Source organism: Hydra vulgaris, chromosome 11 (genome assembly GCF_038396675.1).
Source record: "Hydra vulgaris chromosome 11, alternate assembly HydraT2T_AEP".
Classification (NCBI taxonomy): Eukaryota; Metazoa; Cnidaria; class Hydrozoa; order Anthoathecata; family Hydridae; genus Hydra; species Hydra vulgaris.
The window spans coordinates 7,741,066-7,757,854 of record NC_088930.1 but is presented as its reverse complement, the minus strand read 5'-3'; the positions used below and the strand labels follow the sequence as shown (position 1 = coordinate 7,757,854).

The following is a 16,789-nucleotide window of genomic DNA, read 5'->3' as shown; positions in this document are numbered from 1 at the left end:
TATATATATATATATATATATATATATATATATATATATATATATATATATATATATATATATATATATACATATTTATAACTTAGAAACATATATGCAATAATATAGATATGTAATAATTTTAAAATATAATTCCTATATATATGAATATACAAATTTTACAAAGTTAAAGTGTAAAAGCCAATAAAATCAAATATGTGTAAAACTTACTTTTTACATTCATATGATTTTATTAAAAATAAAAACTATTATATAAAAACTTTTGTTTTTACTTCGAACTGCAACAACAAAGAGAAATAAATTAAGAAAGCTGATTACTTTTATTCTAAAATTACACCAAAGTTATAGTTGAAGTATTAAACGCACGTAACTTGGGTGGCAGCAGAAATAATTAGGCTAATTTAACTGATTTAATTACAGATTTAAAAACAAAATAGTTGATGAAAATAAAAAGTTAAATTAAAAATTAATTTAATATCTAAATATAAGTAATATCTTTTTTAATGTAAATATTTATCATATTATAAAAGTATTTCAGGCAATATATTTAACTGAGTTCTTTTTAACAAAACAAACTTCTAGTGACTTATAACTTGATAAGCCGATAAAAAAAGATCATTAATAACGTTAGGATAAAAAAAGTGCTGGTCTATTACTAATAGTGTACCCCTTATTTAGTCAGTATTATACACAAATTTGAGTCGGGACCAAAAGTCGTGTTAAAGTGAAAAAATTTCATCTCAATGATAAAAGTTATTTAACAAAAAAAACAACCAAAACTAAAAAAAATTAAGCAAAACTAATCCTGTTTCAAATCAATTAATAAGTTTTTATTAAAAAATGTTTTGTATATAATATATTACATTTATTATATACAAAAAATTGTCTGATGTTAAATTAGTAATAGCGCCGGTACCACAATGTACCAATAAAACGTAAACGTATGGTTTTAGCAATTCAATGGAGTTTAATCATCACGGAGACTGCTATAATTATTTTCATTTGTAAACCTAGGAACGAAGGCTAATGTTGCATTTGTTATTAAAAAGATTTAGTTAATTGAATTATTTAAGAGGTTTAAAAGAACTGAGATTCCGTTAATCCTGAGTTAATCTTATAAAATTAATAAGGAAATAAACAATGAAATCAGACACTGAAAACACAATTTAACAAATAAGATAAAAGTTTAGTCATTAAGTTTACTTAAATATTTAACAAAGAGATGCAAATTTAGTCATTAAGTTTACAGTATAATGGTTATTATAAATTAGCTTTGTTGTAATGTTTATCAAATCAAACTTATTAAACCTTTTTATTAGAAAGTTTGTTAAACAGTTTATTTTATAGATTATATTACCTTATATTTTATGCATTATATTTACCTTTTTATATTTATGCATTAAACAATGTATGGATATAATTTATATTATATCCATACGTTGTTGAAAAAATACTAAGTTGATGAGTTTTTTTCAAAAAAATTAGCTAATTTTTTGTTAAATTTTGTTTAAAACGAAGTTTAAAATATATTCAAAAACATCTAAGCATCGTGTTTTACATTTTAGTGTTGTTAGTGTATCTAAAACAAATGCTATCGAGACGACGTTATTAAATGCTATCGAGACAACATTGACAAATGCTACCGACACAACATTGATAAATGCTATCGAGACAACGTTAATAAATGCTATCGAGACAATATTGGATGGGAGATTTTAAAGATGATTGCTTTGATTTTATACCTCAAAACGCAATTTAGAAATGAGGTATGATCCATTTTAAGGTAAGCTTCTCTTACTCATAATTTTATATTATCTCCTCTAGAATATTTTTTATTTAGTTTTTTTAATTATTTTATTTATCCTTTTGTTATATATATATATATATATATATATATATATATATATATATATATATATATATATATATATATATATATATATATATATATATATATATATATATAATACAAATGTTATATATTATATATATATTATGTTATATATTATATATATATTATATTATATATATATATATTATGTTATATATTATATACAGGGCCGTACCGAGTCAATTTTGCGCTTCGGGCAAGAAAAGAAAATTGCGCCCCCTCTTCCCCTCCCTTCCCCCTCCTCCTCCTTAAAAAAAAAAAAAAAGAAAATTAAACGAAAAAAATGATTTATTGATCACAAAATTTATCACATCAAGTTATAAGTAAAATTTGTCATTAAGGTTGCACAAACTTTAGTTCAATGCCACTTTTCTGGCTTTTCTTAAGGCAAATTCACTAATGACATCATCAAAATCAATGTTGTCTGCCACTTCATTTTCAATTGAAATTATAGCCAAACTAGACAAACGTTCTTAGCCAATTGTTGACCTCATATAGTGTTTTATGAGCTTAAGTTTACTGAAACTTCTCTCACACGTAGCAACTGTGACTGGTATGGTGAGGAAGATGCGAATAGCAATTGTTGCGTTAAGATAAGCATCGGTCAAAGAATATTTATGAATGAGCTGCAAAATGTCGATCGGGCTAGATTTTTCAAAGTTGTCCATCATTGCGGCAGCTTGATATCTAAAGCTTGCCATTTCTGACTGGAAATCGGAAGAATCTAAATATGCCTTGTCAATTTGAGATAAATTTGCAGCTTTTTTCTTGAGTTCATCCACTGAACTTTTAGAGAGTGAATACCCACTGAGGTAGCCATAATCAGAGGATACAGCAGACATCAGCCTTAAACCGCCACTCTATTTGTGTAATAATGCTGTCAAACACAAGGTTGCACTGAGATCCGAATTCTGTTTCTGCTGTGAGAAGGTGAGAGTCATCTTCAGCTTCATAAAGTGCTATTCGCTTCACTTAGCGCTTCCTCTTAATTGGAAAGCCGCCATCAATTCCGCTCTGGTTAGCTTTTTCTGTGGCATCTTTGATAATATTGTCCACCCCAACATCTCAAAAATTCTGAATGAAAGCCTTCAACCATTTCATTTTTTTTACGGCAATGTCAATTGAAATGGTTTTTGACTGAAGCAGTTTGTTTTCCCGGTCAATTAGAGAAAGAATTTGACACCAGAAATCCAACAAACACAAAAAACTGAAATCGATATGAATGAGAAGTTCTTTTGCACTGCTAACTGTGACAGCATTTGTCATGGGATTGTTGATAATGGATTCCAAAACTTGAAGAACATCTTTGATTTGTCTGTGCAATGGTGTAATTGCTTCTTTTTTGGTAGTCCATCTTGTGTCACTATTTCCCTTTAATGAGATGGTCAAACTTTTCATCAGTTTTTCCCATCTTGACGTGAAGCTTGAAAAAAAGTTAAAGATGGTTTGAACCTTTCCAAAAAACGTAATCATGAGTGGGGAAACCTCAGCAGCATGAACACCAACAAGATTTAAAGTGTGAGCTGCGCATGGAACAAATCTTGCTGACTCATTAAGAGAATGGATGTGAGCTTTGACGCCATTGTATTTTCCAGACATATTGGCTCCATTGTCATAGCCTTGGCCCCGGCAATCGGAAATGCTTAGACCATCGTTCTCCAATTTTTTACTTATCTCTGTTGCAAGACCCTTTCCGGTTTTTTGGTGAGATTCAATGAAGTCCACAAAGCTTTCCTTAATTGTGCAGGTTTCATCACTGATGCGGACATACCAGATGATCTAAGTCATCTGCTCTTTGTGGGAGGTATCTGGAGTGCAGTCAAACAGAACAGAGTAGTATTTAGCTTCTTTGATGTTTGACAAAATTTCTTTCCTGACTTTCTGCCCAAGTAACTCAATCAGCTTATTTTGAATTCAAGGAGAAAAGTAGGATGTTGTGGCTTTTGTGGCCACTAAAGGATAATAATGGCTAATCAACTCAATTAAGCTCAGAAAAATGCCACTGTTTTGTTGACCGATGTCTTCTGTTGTTCCCCGAAGGGCAAGATTGTTCTTGGCACAGAAAAAAATTGCATCAACAATCACTTTTAAGATATCTCTCCGCTTTTTCATCTCTCCACTAATAACTCTCTACAGATCAGAATTCAGGGTCTTTCCTTCCTTGAGGTTTTTTTCAAGAGTTTTCCGATCAGAATAGCATCTTTGGTGTTCATTGTTGTTTTCATGCTCAGGAATTCTTGGGTTTAGTTTTTTCCAGTCACAAAACCCTTTAGAAATTTCTGAGAAATTGTTGATTTTTGTTGTTAAAAATAACAAACAGCAAAAACAAAATAAAGAATCTTTTTTATTGCTGTACTGCAGCCAAGTACGAACAAATTTTTTACCATTAGGATGAATTTTTTCATACCATTTTGAGCTGAAGTGTCACATTCTGTTGTCAAAATCACACAGCGTGTTTGGGAAAAATTCTCTTCTGTCTTGCTCTGGCCTATGCTCAATCAAAAAGCATCTTATTTTGTCCGTTATTTTAGGCCATGTTGCTGGATCCCTATGTTGAAAATTTTCTTCCGAGGCCACTGGAATTTCTGAGATTTCTGAATGAAGTTCATCCTCGTCCATTTCAGCTGGGCCTGAAAGCTAGGCATTTTCATCTTCCCTGATTGGTTCTGAATCAGTTGTGCAAAATTCTTCTTGACTTTGGCTGATGAAAATCTCCTCTTCAATTAATTCCAAATGATGATCTGAACTCAATTAAAGTCAATTATAGGATCTGTTGAATTGTCATTAATTTCAATACAAATATCCTCTGAAATAATTTGTTTCTCCACTGAGTTTGTTACCAACCACTTTTTGAAACAGTTTTGTAGTTTCTCGTCACTTTCTTGGCGCTGTTTTTTATTCTTCTTAAATTCAGCACCAGATAACTTTTGGGTTCGACTCATAATAGAATTATAATGCTCAAAAGTTATCAAAGGTATATTAGTGTTATAGGGCGCTTTTTTGTTCAGTATATGAGCTTTAATATTTAAGAGTTTGTGTCAAGAGGCGGAATTTTAATTAATTTTCTTATCAACAGCAGCGACGCCGTGAAAATTAGTTTCATAAACTGATTATTGTTTTTTTAATTTATTAAAGTTTGCGCCCTCCCGATTTCGGCGCCTCAGGCCGCGGCCCGGCCGGCCCCGCCCTTGGTACGGCTCTGATTATATATATATATATATATATATATATATATATATATATATATATATATATATATATACATATATATATATATATATATATATATATATATATATATATAATATATATATATATATATAATATATATATATATATATATATATATATATATATATATATATATATATATATATATATATATATATATATATATATATATATATATATATATATATATATATATATATATATATATATATATATATATATATATATATATATATATATAATACAAATCTCTTTTTTTAGGAAATTTTTATAACTTTTTTTTGAACATTTTTTACAAAACATTATTAAAAAAATCAATATATTTTTTTATAATATTTTGTTTTTTTTTAATTTATAAGGTATTTATTAGTATTAAATAATATTATAAGTATTATATAATTTATAAGTATTAAATACTTCTTTTTTTTATGTTCTTTCGTTTTATGTTTTTTCTTCTGATTTCCAAGTCAGAAGGAAAAACTTATCAACAGTAACCATGAGTAAAAAAACAAAAGAAAAAAGTTTGCTATTAAAACAAGTTAAATAACAAATTTTATATGCTAACATCTTAATAAGTTAATTGGTTGAATCGACCTTTTAATGTTTTGAATAATGACCTTTTAATGTTTTGAATTATGACTTTTTAATGTTTCGAATTATAACCTTTTAATGTTTTAACTTTTGAGTTGTATTTGCTCTTAGTTTACAATCATGTTTATAAAATGGTATCGTCGGGGCACAAATTTTTTTTAAGCTTTGATTTACTGGTCGGTTTTTCAAACTCTGCTGTAGATAGTATTATACCAGTTTGACATTTAAAAAACGATTTTTGAAAAACGAGGAATTTTCCGGCAGATGTTCAAGCATAAATTGCATAACTTTAAAAGCCATCACTTTTTTTACACTCAGTCTTTTTATTAGAAGAGATTTAAACTAGAAACAAATGTTTGAAAATGTGTGTCTTGTAATGCAGGCTTTTGTTGATTGTTGACAAAATCCTGGATTTGTTGATTTTCGAGGCATTTGAGTTTTAATTAGTTTATGGTACATAATTAGTAGTAGTTTTATTTATTTCGCCGTTAAGAATATATACGACGTTCAAATATAAAAAAAGGAAATGGCTGGAGCAAGAAGAAGGCATCAATTTGCCTTATCACTGAGCCCCATTACAATTGTATTTTACAAGTCTATAGAATATTAAAAAATCTTTACAAAACATCAAGTATAAGAGATTAAGAAACAAAAAAGTACTAAAAAAATAAAAATAAACTTTGTTAAGAAAGAGATAAAATGTATAAATTTATATGTTATATACATACACACATACGTACGTGACACATACACATATACACGTATATACATATTGCCTCGTATTGTCGTTTTTAAAATAAAAGGAATAAAATTCCATCCACAACAACATAAAATTTATACAAGTGTCAAAAATAAATATAAGATAATTTATAAAAAGATGCTGCATGTTTAAATTAAATGAAACAATAAAATAAAAATAATAAACTGTATATTGAACAGAAATAAAGCTGAGTTAGTGTGACTTTGCATAAAATTTGGCGAGTTTTATACAAAAAATATTTCTTGAGATTTGCTAATATATATTTACATTAATCTCTGCAGGATAAATAATTTATCTCTAGGATAAGATTTTATCTCCAGGATAAATTTTTATCTTCAGGATAAAAAAAACAAAAACACACAAAGTAATATTTGTGAAAAAATCCTTCTATTTTAAATTTGTTTATAAGTAACATAGCTAAAAACGCAGAAATAAATTTAGATATGAATATTGATAATATAGTTAAATAATATAGTTAGTTTAATATTATTGCATTTCAGGAAATAGTTTGTAAAAAACTTCGATTAAAAAATCAATACTGTTTTCTGGACACTTTTGTAACAAATGGACTTCTTTTGTTTAGCAAGCACAATCAAGGCAAATTTAAAAATGACCTAATAAGTTTATTAATGAAGTTTATAATTCTTCGAAACGTTCACATAATTTGTAAACAGGGCACTTATTGGTCACAATCTTGATAATTAGAGGCTAAAGAAATATTTTTGGGGTTTTACGAAATAAAGGATCATTCGGCATTAAGTTTAACTTATAAAATAAAAAAATCAATTATTAACATTACTCAAAAGTAAAAAGTCGACATGAAATCTTATAAGAAAAGTTGACATAAAATCTTATAAGAACTTTGTTGGTTTTATTTTTGCAATAACTATAATAAAAATTAATTTCCAATATTCTATAGACTTTTTTTAATTTCAATAAGAAGTAATTGAAAAGAAAACTTTCCGGAGACTACGAAATTTGTCAAAATAAAAACGCTATTAAATCCTTGGATAACAAAGGATGTTCTAGTGTCGTCCTAAAAAAACAGCGGTTATACAGTATTGGACAAAACATTTGCAACCAACATCGAACAATGCTAAAAAGTGTTCCTAATTTTACATGTCTTAAAAACGAAACGAACTATACTACCACAGCAAACATTTCAGCAAACAGGTGACAGCACACAGGCAGAATTTCGTTGACAAGTGCCATTTTGCAGCGGACAAAACAAGTGCAACTTTTTTGGTTTGTTTCATTTTCTTAAGTCTGGTCCGTGTCAACGTCACGGAAGTTTTTTAATAATTAAAGGAAGTATCCAGAACTTTCCAGAAGCATGCAGAAGCTTCTAGAAGTTTCCAGAAGAAGCATCCAGTAGCATCCAGAAGTATCCAGAAACATTCAGAAGCGTCTATACGCATCCAGAAGCTTCCAGAAGCATTGAAAAGAAGCATCTAGAATCTTCCAGAACAGGTTCACTCAGGTTCATTTTACTATATAAGAGACATGTAAATCGACATGTAATTCAGTCAGTATATGGAAGTCAATCAGTCAGTATTATCAAGACAGTTTATCGAAGTGAGTTTTATCAAAATGTTTTATCGAAGAACATCAATACAAGAAGTGAAATACAACAAGTATTTCATTACATCAATACAGTCCACATCCAACCAAGACGTTGTGTTACACAGAGCATTATTGTATCACCACAAGGTAAATGTAACACGGCAAGTCTTGAGAAGCGTGATTATTTATTTTTATTATTTTTATGACTTCAAGTGCAAAAATGGCTCCCGACAGTCTTGGATTGGAACTAAGAAAGAAAATTATTGGCGATAACGTAAGTGGAATGTCACAAAAAAGTATTTGTGATAAATATCGCGTGAAAAAATGGACCGTATCAAGACTATGTTCCAAATATCGTTCTACGGGGAAGTTGGCAGCAGATAACAAATGTGGAAGACCGCGTTCCACCACTTCTAGAGAGGATTCTATGATCGTCAGATCCGTCAAGAAGGATCCCTGGATATCATCAGTCGAGATACAAAAGCAATTAGAGCTGCCTGTATCGGACCGAACAATCAGACGACGTGTTGTTGACGCCGGATTGTTTTCTCGACGCCCTGCAAAGAATCCGCTGATTTCACTAAAAAACCAGAAAAAGACTCCTGTTTGCTACATCTCATATTGACTGGAATGTGCAGAAATAGCGAACTGTCCTGTTCAGTGATGAATCGAAGTTCAACATCATTAGGGAGCAATGGCATTTGCCGTGTACGTCGACCGGCCGGAAAATGCCTCGATTTACATTACTGCCATAAGACTGTGAAGCATGGTGGAGGCAATGTAATGGTCTGGGGGTGTTTTTCTGCTAACGATCTAGGTCCAATACATCGAAACGATGGAATAATGGACCGTTTCATGTATAAAAATATCCTGAAAGATGTTATGTTACCTCATGCTGAATGGAATATGCCGATAAAATGGGTTTTTCAGCAAGACAATGATCCGAAACACACTGCAAAAGTAGTCAAGCAGTGGTTTCAAGACAACTACATATTGGTGATGGATTGGCTGCCTCAATCTCCGCATCTCAATCCTATCGAGAACCTGTGGGAGATCGTCAACCGCAGAATTAATCGTGAAGGTGTTCGTAATAAGAATCAAATGTTTGAACAAATCCAAAAGGCCTGGGCAGCGATTTCACAAAGTTTCATTGATCACCTGATCGAATCTATGCCTCGAAGATGCAAGGCTGTGATCGTCAACAAAGGATTTGCCACGAAATATTGATAGCGAAATACAGCTTGGTCAACATTTTGTCGAGTTCCACTTGTTTTGTCCAGAAGGAAATCAATTTTTTTTAATACTTTTGATTAATTTATTAATTTTCGTGTACAAATAATGAACTTTGTGATGAATAAAACTTGAAGAACTTTGTCTCTAAACAGTTACACAGTTATTTCTCTAAATTGAAAAAATGCAGCATTTTTATATAAAGAAACTAAATTAGCTTTATTTAGTTGCATTCGTTTTGTCCGATACTGTATATTTATCATAAAAAGAACACTTGAAAATGAAACCAAAAACTATAAGCGTCTTTTTGAATCAATTTTGAGACGTTTTAAAAGATATTATGCTGAACAGTTAAGCAAACACAAAAATGAAACGCAAAAGATCTGGAACATAATTAAAGTAATAACTGGAAAAAAATCTTGATCGGAATACACTTCCAATCAATCTTAAATCAAATAATGAATTTATTACAGATAAATCTTTAATTGCAGAACAATTTAATGAGTATTTTTGTAATGTAGGTTTAACTTAGCATCAAAAATAGAAACCTCAAAAGTAAAATTCGAATCTTTTTTGAATCCTCGTAATACCAATGTAATGGACATTAGTGAACTTATGGAAAGAGAACTGTTGGATGCAATGTTTTTGTTAAAACCTAAAAAAAGTTTAGGATATGATGAAATTAGTAGTCGCGTCGTTATAAAATCAATAAATTATATAACTATTCCATTATTGCACTTTTTTTATCTATCTTTAAAACAAGGCGTTTGTACTGAAAAACTTAAAATTGCAAAAGCTGTACCAATTTTCAAATCTAGTGATGTTTCAAACGTTGTAAACTATAGACCGATTTAAATTCTTCCTTGTTTTTCCAAAATACTAGAAAGAATTATGTACAATAGACTATATTCCTTTCTAAATAGAAATAATATTCTTTACAACAAAGAACTCAGATTTAAGTCCAGACATTCCACTGACCATGTGATTATTTAAGTTATTCATGACATACTTGAAGCATTTGATGAAAAGAAATATATATTCTATAGGAGTTTTCATAGATCTCAGCAAAGCGTTTGACACAGTTGATCATAACATTCTTTTAGCTAACCTAATACATTGTGGCATAAAAAACTCAAACATTGATTGGTTCAAAAGTTACTTAACAAATAGAAAACAATACATATCGTATAATGAAGGAAAATCAAAGTATATTTTTTTTTTTTTTTTTTTTTAAGTTAAGGTTTTACAATAAATTGTGTAGGCATAAACTGCCTGTCAACCTAATTATATAATACTTGACAATTACAGAGTTTGTATAACTAATAGAAAATAAAATGTGGATTAGTCATAGAGAAGCCATTCATTTTTTAGATGATTGTCTAGAAGCAGTTTAAACGTTTTTAAAGATAACGCTGATACAATGTGATTAGGAAGAGAGTTCCATTTATTTATTATTCTTAGAGAAAAAAAATTCATACGTAAATTTAATCGCGAAGATTGTTTTTTTAGTTTATATATATGACCACGAGTAATAAATTTACTATCTATTTCAAAAAGACTTCTGTCAATATTGTTGTTTTTGCACCATTTGTAGACGTTGATTAGGTCTGCACGAAGTAGCCTGCATTTTACAGTTGTCATATTTAATGCCAACAATCTTTGTTCATACGGTAGATCCTGTAATCCATTGATTCGTTTCGAAGCTCTTCTTAACACATTTTCTAGTTGCCGTTTGTCTTTGAGAAGTCCAGGGTTACAGATTGATCCACAGTATTCTAGGTGAGGGCGGACTAGTGCTGAAAATAGTTTTTTGAAGGTTAATAAGTCTGGATATGATGTAAATGTTCTTTTTATTATTCCTATTATATTTGTGTGGCTTTGTTGACTTGAATAGTTGTGTGTTTGGAAAATAATAAGTTCGAATCTATGTGAACACCTAAATCTCGTTCGCAATTTGTGGTTTTAACGTTTACTCTTATATTTTTTTCTGGATCATGCATATTATAAGTATGGGATTTGTTGTTGTTTCCTAAGTGCATTACAGAACATTTATCAATGTTAAATTTCATTCTCCATTTTTGAGACCATGTAACAAGAGCGTCGATGTCATTTTGTAATTCTTGCGCAGATTGAGTATTTTCAATAGAACGGAAGATTTTGGTATCGTCAGCAAAAAGAGCAGCTTTTGATTTGATTACTTCAGGGATATCGTTGACATATATAATAAAAAGTAAAGCTGAAAGGACGGAGCCTTGGGGAACTCCACTTTTAACGGGTACCCAGTTTGAATAATTTCCATTAACAACAACTCTTTGTCTACGGTTTTTCATAAAGTTTTTAATCCAATATAGTATTGATCCATTTATACCATAAGCTTTAAGTTTCGAAATAAGAAATTTATGTGGAACTTTGTCAAAGGCTTTTTCAAAATCAAGATAAATGTTGTCGATGGGAATATTATTATCAAGTGATGACGTCCAATAATTAATTACAGTTAAAAGGTTAGTTAAGCAAGAATGATCTGGACGAAATCCATATTGGTGTGGACTTAATAAGTTATTTTTAATCAGGTGTGTCATAATATGATTTTTTATAATTTTTTCAAAGATTTTTATTAAAGTACAAGTTATACTAATAGGTCTATAATCAAGTGCTTTTGATCTGTCTCCTTTTTTGAATATGGGTGTAATTGTTGCGTCTTTCCATATTTGGGGTATTGATCCACTCTCAAGTACTTTGTTAAAAATAGTAGATAGATGTTTAGACATTTGAAAGCAAGTTTTCTTAAATATTATTGGGTGTAATGCATCAGGGCCGGGTGATTTAGATGAGTTTAGACTTTTGAGGTATGTTTCGATATTTTCCGGACTTAGATCAATATTGTTTGTTAGTGGATTTACATTTTTATATGTGAGGTTAAATGGTGGTGTTGCTGTTATTTTTTTGTTTGAAAAAGTATCAGCAAAACAAATATTGAATAGATGAGCTTTATCTAGATCAATAGTTGCAACAATATTATTGTATTGGATGTCAGGGAATGCTTCTTTGTTTTTTCTTTTTGATTTGACATACGAGTAAAATGCTTTTGGATTTTGGTCTATGTCTCTCGCCAGTTTTTTTTCAAATTCAATAATTACTTTTCTGCACGCAGTTTTTGCTTTGTTTCGTGAAATGCGGTACTCATTATATGTTTCTTCATTTCTGTTCAATATATATTGACGATATTTCTCTCGTTTAAATTTAAGTTCGTTGATTATTTGAAAGTCAATCCACTTTGAGCGTTTTTTATTATCAAAGTTAGATTTTGGGATATTATTGTTGATAGTAGTTTTAAGTTTATTGAAAAAGATACTCCATAGTTGGTCTGAGTTGGATGTTGGACAGAGTTTAATATTTGCAAGGTCTTCATTAATTTTTTCATAGTTCTTTTTTGTGTATAAATGCTTTGTATGGTATTGTGGTAAATTTATAATAGATTCAATCGATACAGCAAAGTAGAGTAGTTGATGATGGCTTTTGCCAATGGGTGCTAGATGAGTTAAAAAGGAGATCATGTTTTCATCAGAAGTAAATAAGAGGTCAATTGTAGAAGGATTTTGATTTTGTCTGATGTGTGTTGCATTTGAAATATGTTGGGTTAAAAAAGAATCGCGAATATTTTCAGTAAATTTAATTGATTTAGAGGAATTTGTAATAGGCTGTTTTGGATTTTGCCAGATGATATCTGGGTAGTTAAAATCTCCTATAATAAGAATGTTTGTATATTTGTTTGAAAGTATGGCAATATGTTGATTTATGCAGTTAGTGTTTTCATCGTTACTATTTGGTGATCTGTAATATAAACTTAACAATAACTTAGAAGTTTTCGTTGCAATTTCACAACTGAGCGATTCAGATGGAAATATATCTAGGTTTATTAGGGATGACTTTAGTTTGTTATGTATAAATATTGCTAAACCTCTTCGGCAAGAACTATTCTTGTGATTTGTATGTAGTAAGTAATTTTCAATAGCAAACTCGAGATCATTAACTTCAATTTTTTTATTTTTAGGCAGAGTTTCTGTTAAAAAAATAATTTCGGGTTTCAGATTGTTTACAATTTGTTTGAGCTCGTGGCGTTTATTTAGGAAGGAGTCGATGTTTGTGTATATAGCTTTGACGGATTTAATTTCAGTAACTTTTTTAATGGTTTGAAAATTATATGACAGTCACATGCGGTGTTCCTCAAGGATCAAAACTCGGACCACTACTCTTACTTGTTTATATAAACAACTTACATAAGTTTTCTTATGTAAGTTGTTTATATATCTTAACTACAATTTTATTTGCCGATGACACAAACTTGTTAAACTCTAACAGTAAGATCGACTTATTTAAAACAGTCAATAAGGAACTCACAAATTTAACTAAATGATTCAAGTCGAATAAACTATCCTTAAATGTAATTAAAACCATATACACTCTTTTTCATAGACTCAACGAAAAAAAAAATATTCCATTAAAACTTCCCTATCTATGCATTGTTAATTCTAATATAAAAAGAGAGCGCTCGGGCGCGTTCTTAGGAGTATTTCTCGACAAAAATCTTTTACGGCGCAAACACATAACTATAATAAAAAACAAAATATTAAAAAATATTGGTTTATTATATAAAGCTAAAAGGTTTTTAAACCAAAATTGTTTAAAAAACATATACTTTTATTTTACTCACAGCTACCTTAATTATGGGTTGCTAGGTGCATCACCAACGCAACCAAAATAAAAAAGTTATTCAGTAGACAAAAACATGCTGTACGAACTATTTCAAACGTAAATAGCTTAACGCCCTCAAAAGGTTTATTTAATAAACTAAATATACTCAATGTTTATCAACTAAACATTTATCAGATACTTACTTTTATGTACAAAATTGATAATAAAACGACACCTGTAATATTTAATACCTTTTTTAACAAAATAAATCATTTTTACTCTACTAGATATCCAAATCAAAACTACATTCAACCCAAAACCTATTATATACATTTAACCCAAAACCTATTATATACATTCAACCCAAAACCTATTGTATACATTCAACCCAAAACCTATTATACGGCCACCAAATTCTCTATTGCAAATAGAGGACCCAAATTATGGAATTCTAAACTTAATAACGACATCAAAACTACTACTTCTTTTCATACATTTAAAATAAAACTTAAACAAAAATTCTTACTATCGACAATGAATTCTCTTTTATTTATTTACTTGATTATTTTATTTTTTATGTTTATGTATATTTTTTATACATACATATATATTTTTTTTTAAACTTTGTTTTTATTTTATTTTGCATTATCTTTTGGTTGTTTTTTTATTTATTTATTATTTTTTTATTTTTATATTTTCCCTTAAGCGAACAAGCCGCCTGGTTTGCTTTTTTCTGTTAATATTAACTTAAGCAGTGAAAAAATATCTCTTATTCCTATTAATAGTTATTGATTACTTTAACAAATTATGTTAATTTTATACTTTAACAAGTAATAGTTTTACAAGTAATTGAATTATTACTTTAACTTTTTATTTCAAATCAACTCTTATACTCAATTTTGTTTTTAGTACATCTTGAGGTTTTTATTGTCTTTTATTAAGTTGTGTCATATTTTTTTGTTTTTGTTTTTTTGTTTTTTGGCTTTTGTTAATTAAACTAAAAAAATATATTTTAATTAGTTTTTAACGGCATTATAAAAAATTTATCATATAAAATAACTGCTTGTAATGTAAAAATACGATGTAAAATACTTATTGTAGAAGTATTTAAACGGCGAAATATATATAAAAAAAAAAAAAAAAAGAAAGAAAAAAAGTCTGTAAAATATTGTAAAGAATTGCAATAAAAAACATATAGAACCATATATAACCCTAATCCTAACCCTGATGTTTATATTAAATGTTATATTCATTTATTTATTTCGTCATTTATTTCGTTATATATAAATAAAATCTACATGACCGAGGCTAAACGAAGACAATATTTGCCTTATCACTATGCCTCAACGTGCTTTCATCAGCAAACGTGTACAACCATTAAAAAACTTTCTACCATATAAAAAATAAATACAAATTACTTTCTACATAAAATTACTTTCTACCATATAAAAAACATAAAATTACTTTCTACCATATAAAAAATAAATACAAATTTTACAGGTATGTTAAGATCAGTTACTAATTTATAATCAAAAAAATTAAAAATTACACCTAAAAACTAAAGATAAGTATATAGGATAATTTTAACAAAATTTAAATTATTGAACCAGTTAATAAGATAGTTGTTCAAAAAGAAAAAAAAATTAAAAATTAAAAAAAAAATTAAAAAAATTAAAAAAAGAATCTTAAAGAGAATTTATTTCATTAACATCGTTAGGAAGTTTTTGTTTTAGTTTTTCTTTGAATAGAGAAAGTGAAGAACAATTTTTCAGCTGGTTATTTAATAAAGTGTTCCATAATTTAGGACCTCTGATGGCAATAGAAAATTTAGTAACCAAATAGTGTATTTTAGGTTGCTCATAATAGTAATTTGAAAATCTTGTAGGGTACACGTGTTTAATTTTATTGAAAAGTGTATTAAATATTATCGGAGTTACTTTATTATAAAGTTTGTACATATTTATAAAAATTTGATAAAAGCTTAACTGACAAACATTAGGTATGTAATGATTTTTAAATACTTCTTTAGAATGTGTGAATCGACATGCACCTGAAATAATTATGACAGCGTGTTTTTGTCAACTAAGCAATTTTTTAACTTTGCTTTCATTAGAGCTGCACCATGCAATATTTGCATAGTTTGTATAACAATGTATGAGGGAGAAATATAAGATTTTTAAGCAGTTTTGGTTTAATAATTGCTTAGCTTTGTATAGTATGCCAATATTTTTTGAAATTTTATCTTCTACGCTCTTATGTGTTCTCTCCATGTCAAGTTTTCGTTAAGTATCACACCTGAAAACTTTAATGATGACTCTAATTATTTTAGAGTTGTAATAAAATATAAAGATCAGGAAGTTTTAATGAAAAACTTTCTCTATTGTGAATTCTATGAAAAAAAGTATACTTAGTTTTATTTAAATTTAGGGACAATATGTTTGCCTTTAACCGTTCCGCTATACTTAAAAATTCCTTGTTTACTATTTTAGATAAAAAGTTGACATCTCCATTAGAATAAAATAAACTCATATCATCTGCAAATAAAACTGAGTTTGAAATGTTTGAAAACTTATGGAAATTGTTTACATAGATAAAAGTGGACCCAGAATTGAGCCTTGGGGAACACCACAAGTTATTGTCAAGTAATCAGTTTTTTCCTTCTTCGTGTGCTATGTATTATTTTCTACTGTTTAGATAACTTTTGAACCATTCTAAATATGTGCTATTAATACCCTAGCTTTCAAGTTTTTTTATAAGAATGCTATGGTCTACTGTTTCAAAGGCTTTGCTAAGATCTATAAAAGCTTCGAGGGTAAACTTTCGTCAAATGC

General features: G+C 28.8%; 1 protein-coding gene across 1 annotated transcript; it reads right to left on the bottom strand.

Annotated features, from left to right (window-relative positions):
* Positions 1 to 2,956: 2,956 nt before the first annotated feature.
* On the bottom strand, positions 2,957 to 3,490 carry LOC136086824 (uncharacterized). Its single transcript, XM_065809316.1, has one exon. It carries the CDS (start codon positions 3,488 to 3,490, stop codon positions 2,957 to 2,959), a length of 534 nt encoding a protein of 177 aa, XP_065665388.1.
* Positions 3,491 to 16,789: the final 13,299 nt, after the last annotated feature.

Bases quoted from the DNA above. Each gene is read 5' to 3' on its own strand.
- LOC136086824 (XM_065809316.1), bottom strand. From the start codon at position 3,490: ATGTCTGGAAAATACAATGGCGTCAAAGCTCACATCCATTCTCTTAAT.